General features: G+C 42.2%; 1 protein-coding gene across 3 annotated transcripts in view; it reads left to right on the forward strand.

Annotated features, from left to right (window-relative positions):
* PLA2G4A (phospholipase A2 group IVA) overlaps nt 1-4,897 on the forward strand; it is a 71,247-nt gene extending 66,350 nt beyond the window's left edge. For all 3 annotated transcript variants that reach the window (XM_058843295.1, XM_058843297.1, XM_058843296.1), the window contains exons 17-19: nt 2,054-2,249; nt 2,452-2,609; nt 3,438-4,897. In XM_058843295.1, the coding sequence (XP_058699278.1) occupies nt 2,054-2,249; nt 2,452-2,609; nt 3,438-3,569 (486 nt within the window). In that variant the 3' untranslated portion in view covers nt 3,570-4,897. The remainder of the gene's footprint in view (nt 1-2,053; nt 2,250-2,451; nt 2,610-3,437) is intronic.
* The last annotated feature ends 1,103 nt before the right edge of the window (nt 4,898-6,000 follow it).

Genomic DNA, 6,000 nt, shown 5'->3' on the forward strand with positions numbered 1-6,000 from the left:
CCCAAATGGATTTTTAAAATAATTTTTAAGGGAACTCAGGAAACATTCCTGTTTGAGAAACAACTGGCATTCCTTGTTGCTTTACAGATAAATTTCAGTTAGAACAAACAGAAAATTATTTTCCTTCACCTGCCATGGAGTGACAAAACCCCCAGAAAAACATTAGAAAATAACAGCAGTAGCAAAATGAGTTTGAGATGAGTGCTGCCAACTGCAAAGCCAAATTACAGGAGAATAAAAAGGAGAAATTCCTGTAATCCCTGGGTCTCTTGGAGCTACTGTAGAGAATAGAGCACTGAGAAGACTTCTAGTGCTTGAGATCCTTTGTTTTTACTTAAATGACTGAATCCCAGAGTCTGTTTTTTCCTTTAATATTCTATTTGCATAAAAACATATCTCCTTTTTTTCTCAAGTATTTGCTCCAGCAGCTAAATTTGCTGATACAGCACTGCTATTGCCTCTGAAACATCTTTTTCCTCCCTTTTTTAACGTTCCACAGGTGGAGTCTGTGCAAAAGGCTGTATATGGTCACCCTTACTACCCTTAGCATTCTGTCTTTGTCAGCTGCAATTTTCTGAGTTGTTTTGGGGAACACAGAGAGATTAATTAGCACTCAAGTGACATCCTGAAGGTTTTTCTCTAAACTGTCATTTTCAAAAGGCAAAAGATTTCTTAACCCAATAAAAAATGGTGGGAAAATTAGATGGTGCCTCAGGTTTTCCAGAAGCCTTTGTTGGAGGGAATGGTCCATTCATTGTTTACGGAGCACAAGTAGATGTGTGCTGAGTCAGACACAGGTATATTCCTGAGGCAGAGGACAGGAACAGGAATCAGTTCTGTCCCATTGGTGCATTGCAAAGGGCAAATGCCACTTTAGAAGTGGTCTGTATCTATGGTAGCACTCTAATATTTTACTCCATTGGGAAATCAGCCAGCTGAACTCAATGACTCGAGCCTTGGTTTACCATTTTACACCCACTATCTCCTAATCTCTTGCGTATCCAAAACAGTCGTCCAAAGAAGGGTCCTATTTCATTGAAAACCAAGATTAAAGATGTTTGACCTTCCCTCTCCTCCCTCTCACACACCCTCATTACATGCTTTTGAGTCATTATTTACAAATTATCTTGTTTACTGAGTTGTCATGAGGAAAAAGAAGCCTGTTTTCCAGAGCTCTTCACACAGTGTGCTTTGAGAGGCTGCTGTGTGATGGGATTGACTCTGAGTACAACAATGTGTGGCCTGGTGTTTAGGAGCTCTCAGTGGTTGCCACAGCACTGGTACTGCTTTGCAAAGTAAAATTATGGATGGTTTTTCCCTCACTGTCATCTCTGTAAATTCACCCCCAGGTTTCTGGGGCAGACCACATTCCTTCCTGTGACTCATGTGGAAGGTGGTAGAGCCTGGGCAGGGTGAGTGAGGTGCTCAGTTGGTCTTGCTGGGTCATCTGTGCTGAGATGGACTTGATTAGTCCTGAGAACTACAGGATGGTTTGGTCTGGAAGGGATGTTAACCTCATCCCACCCCTGCCATAGACAGGGACACCTTCCACTAGCCCAGGGTGCTCCAAGCCCCGTCCAACCTGGCCTTGAACACTCCCAGGGATGGGGCAGCCACAGCTTCTCTGGTCAACCTGTACCAGGGCCTCACCACCCTCACAGGGAAGGATTTCTTCCCAATATCCCATCTAGCCCTGCCCTCTGCCAGTGGGAAGCCATTCCCCCCTTGTCCTGTCACTGCATCCCTTGTAAATAGTCTCTCTCCATGTTTCCTGTTGGCTCCTTCAGGCCCTGGAAGGCCACAGTGAGGTCACCCCAAAGCTTCACCTCTCCAGGCTGAACAATCCCAGCTCTCCCAGCCTTTCCTCCCAGCAGAGCTGTTCCACCCTTCTGATCATCCCGGTGGCTCCTCTGGACTTCCTCCATGTCTTCCTGTGTTGGAGACTTCATAATTTATGGATTACATTAATCTGCCCACATGATCCCTGTCTCTGCAAACCTCTTGACTTTGCAGTGGAAGCTTTTATGCACCTGCGTCTTTCTCCTCTTTCCAGGAAATCCTGCTGGCTGAAAAATGGGCCAAAATGAACAAGCTTCCTTTCCCCAAGATAGACCCCAACGTGTTTGACCGGGAGGGCATGAAAGAGTGCTATGTTTTCAAACCAAAGGACACCTCCTCAGAGAAGGACTGTCCAACCATCATCCACTTTGTGCTGGCCAACATCAACTTCAGGAATTACAAAGCTCCAGGTGAGCTCACAATTCCTGATGCTGAATCCATCTGTTCCTCTGGAATCACTTGATGGTTATGTACTAGGAATGTTTTGCCTCTGAAACAACTCAAGCTTTGTCTGCAGTCCTTAGAGAAATAATTCAAAGGAACCGTTAAAAATAAGGTAATAAATCCTCAGCCCTAGCATTTGGATGGAATTTTTGTATTTGTCCTGTGCAGGCGTTCCCAGAGAAACACAAGAAGAGAAGGATTTTGCAGACTTTGATATTTTTGATGATCCAGATACACCTTTCTCTACCTTCAACTTCCAGTATCCTAATGAGGCTTTCAAGAGGCTCCATGACCTCATGGAGTTTAACACCCTAAATAACATGGATGTAAGTATGGGGGGTTAAAGGGCCTGGATTGTTACAGGGAGATGAGTGGGTGATGTAAGTAAAGCCCTAAATCTGCCCTACAGAAGGTACAGGGTTTTGCCTCAGTGTTTGCCTGATTTTCTCAGTTCTTGGTTCTCGGTTCTTGCCTTGGTTTTGCCATTTTACCATCCAAAGCCATTGAAGATTAACTGAGCAAAGGGGACTGTTAAAGATGTAAACATGATGTGCAGGATTTTATACTTGGGTATTTTGTCTAATTGGACAAAAAGGACAGTACAAGTTTTCTCTGAAGGAAATTTCTTTATCAGCTAACTCAGTAATAGTTATTTGTAATTGATAGTTGGCAAAACATGACATCATGATCCCAACATCTGTGGAGTGACAAATGTAATTATCATCCCAGATAAAGATATGTGGGTTTTAATCAATATAGTGAAGAAAAATTGTTACATCAGCACAAAGGAAATAAAAGTGAAGATTTAATTGTTCTCAACATAATAATTACTTTCTACATCCTTGAAATATGGATTTTCTTAGTGCTTGGATTTACTCTTCTGAGTTTCACTGGGGTTTTTTAAATACTGTGTATTTCCATGTGACTTCTTTACTGTTAGTGGCCTCCCTCATATTTTTATTAACCACATTAAAATCAGTGTTTTATACACTCAAGAAATACTATTTGTACTAAAACTCATCAATCCCTTTGCTCAGTGATGGAGCAGAGCTAAAAGTGGGAGCAGCTGCTGTTAGAGGGAGAAGGGGCTGTTCCTGCCCATTGCAAACTGGTTCAAATGTGATTTTTCCTGCTGGCTGTGTTGTTCCCTGCAGGTGATCAAGGAGGCGATGATGGAAAGCATCGAGTACAGGAAGCAGAACCCCTCACGCTGCTCTGTGTCCCTCAGCAGTGTGGAGGCCAGGAGGTTCTTCAACAAGAGCAACCTCAACAACAACCACACGTAGAGGCTGTGCCTGGCCCTGCCCCACCCAGAAACTGCTCCTGCCTTTGGAACTGGAGTCAAAAGGACTTGAGTGGAGCATCCCTGCTCCTCACAGGGCTGTGCAACACTCCTGAACATGTCTTCTTGTGAATGTTCACGTTCCAATAGCAGTTTGTAATGCTTTTTTTAAGAACTAAAAACATTTCAGTAGGCTGAGATCCTAATTTTTAAAACTGTGGACTTACTTGGAGATCACTGGGTTCAGTGTCTTTTTGTTTTCTTATAAAATTGTAAACACTGATTTCTTTTTGGGGGGGTAATTGATTTTTAATTGATGTAAACTGGGCATAGCTTTAAGGGTAAGATGGAATTAGAAAAAAAAAAATTGGAATCTACTTTACTGCTATATGAGAATGTCTGTACTGCTCAGCAAAAACTAAACCTCTGATATTTTCTTTTTCTTATTTAATTCTCAAAATTACATTGCTTGAACTCTTGAGCTGCTGGCAACCATGTGTTAAATTATTGTCAGTTTGTGTATTTCTGACCTGAATGTTTCTTCATAAATTGACAGTGATTTTGCATTTGAACATGATTAAAACAACACATTTCTGCAAAGGGACAGTGGCAATGTGTACTGGGGATTGCTAAAATGTGCCCAGGTAAGAATGTGAAGCCTTAAGGGCTATTTAAAAAATATATTCTTAGTGCTTTGAATAATGAAAGACTGTGCATAGATAGAGATTATTTTAGTACCATCTCAACCAGTATTGCTGTAACTCTACAAATGCACAGAGAATGTAGCTGCACCTCTGAAAACATTAATTGCTAAAATCAGTAAATCTCTGGAAAGGGAAATAATTACAATGCATTTCTTTTAACAGCCACTGCACCTAAGAATTGTGGAATGGTTGGGGTGGAAGGGACCTTAAAGTTGATTTTGTTCTACCCACTGCCATAGGCAGGGACACCTCCCACCAGCCTAGGTTGGTCCAAGTCTACATGCAAAGTTCTGTGGTTAAATAACATTTCCTGTATTATCAGTAAGTTTTATTTCTGTTTTAGTTAGTACATGTTTAAAGTCATCAAGAGAGAAAATAAAAGTAACTTATCTTAGTGCTGCATAATTTAAACATTTTTCATAAATTCTGGAATACAGAAAGGAAATGGTACCATTATATTATTGTAATATTTTCTTTTAAATGTCATCTTTCCTTTTGGTAATGTAATATTTGTATTTTTTATTTTATAATATGTACCTACTCTGTTTTATGGAAGAGTTTTATCATGCTTTATACAGTTTATATTATCACAGTATTACCAGATGATACAAAATAAAACTATATTTGTCACCTGCTGTTTTCAGACAGTTTTATTATGATAATTTGTGGGCTATTTTCAGTTCTTCTGTGAAGAGATGTGGAGCAGCTTGATGGTGTGGGGCAGCTCACAAGACTGACAGTGCAAAGGATGAGTCTTTGCTGCCTTTAATCTTGGATTCCTTATAAAGCAGGAGAGTTCCTTAGACATTATTTAAAATAATGTGGAAGGAGAATAATAGTGCAGGAAAAACCCTCTTCTGACACACAATGTGACACCAACCACACGTAGTTTTCCCATACCTAGAAATGTAATCCTTTGTTTCTCATTTTCCCTCCCTTTAATGCAGGTTCTTCTGCTTTCTGTGTACAGTATTTTTTTCCAGCTCAGTGTGTGGTCCATAGGAGTCAGAAAAAGGTGGATTTAGAGAATTAATTATTTTGGGCTTCAAACATTGCTGTAGGGGTAGCACACGGAAGATCCTTCGTGCCTGAAGGACATGGAAGTATCACCCTGCACTGGTGAAGATGGTGTAGCCTTAGGGGTGAGCTCAGTTCCTGGGAAACAGCTCCGGTCTGCTCTGGAGAGCAGCTCTGGTGGGCTCTGGGACACCTGGCACTGAGCATGGCCTTCAGCTTCTCTTCCTGGGGACCCTGGGGGAGGCTGCAGCACCAGGATGGGCATTGGAGATCTGCCTGCCTTTTCCTTTACCAGCAGAAGGGAATGCTCAGAATAAACCCCACTGACCTGGGGAGCATTGGAGCTGCAGAGCGGTGACCTCAGCATGTTCGTATTGGTGAGAAGAAAATCCATTTTGGCAGGGAATGGGGCTGCAGCCAATGCCCTTTCCCCTTCCCCTGGGCATGTTTTATCTGTGGGATGAAATCTGAGCACTGAGTGTGAGTGATCACCTGCAGAGCTGTTCCTACAGAGCACACAGAGCTGGTTTTCCAGGAGAGCTTGTGCACAGGAGTGGATGTGGAATCAAATGTCAGTTGTGCAACTACTTGTGTTGACATAACAGGTTTTGCTCCGGTGCTCACTGGATGCAAAGCCAAGCAGACGTTTCCTGGAGCTGTAAATTCACCCCTCACTGGCTCCTGGCACCTGGGATGGACAGGTTTGTGAGGGAT

The sequence above is a fragment of the Poecile atricapillus genome, chromosome 7 (assembly GCF_030490865.1).
Source record: "Poecile atricapillus isolate bPoeAtr1 chromosome 7, bPoeAtr1.hap1, whole genome shotgun sequence".
In the NCBI taxonomy this organism is placed as follows: Eukaryota; Metazoa; Chordata; class Aves; order Passeriformes; family Paridae; genus Poecile; species Poecile atricapillus.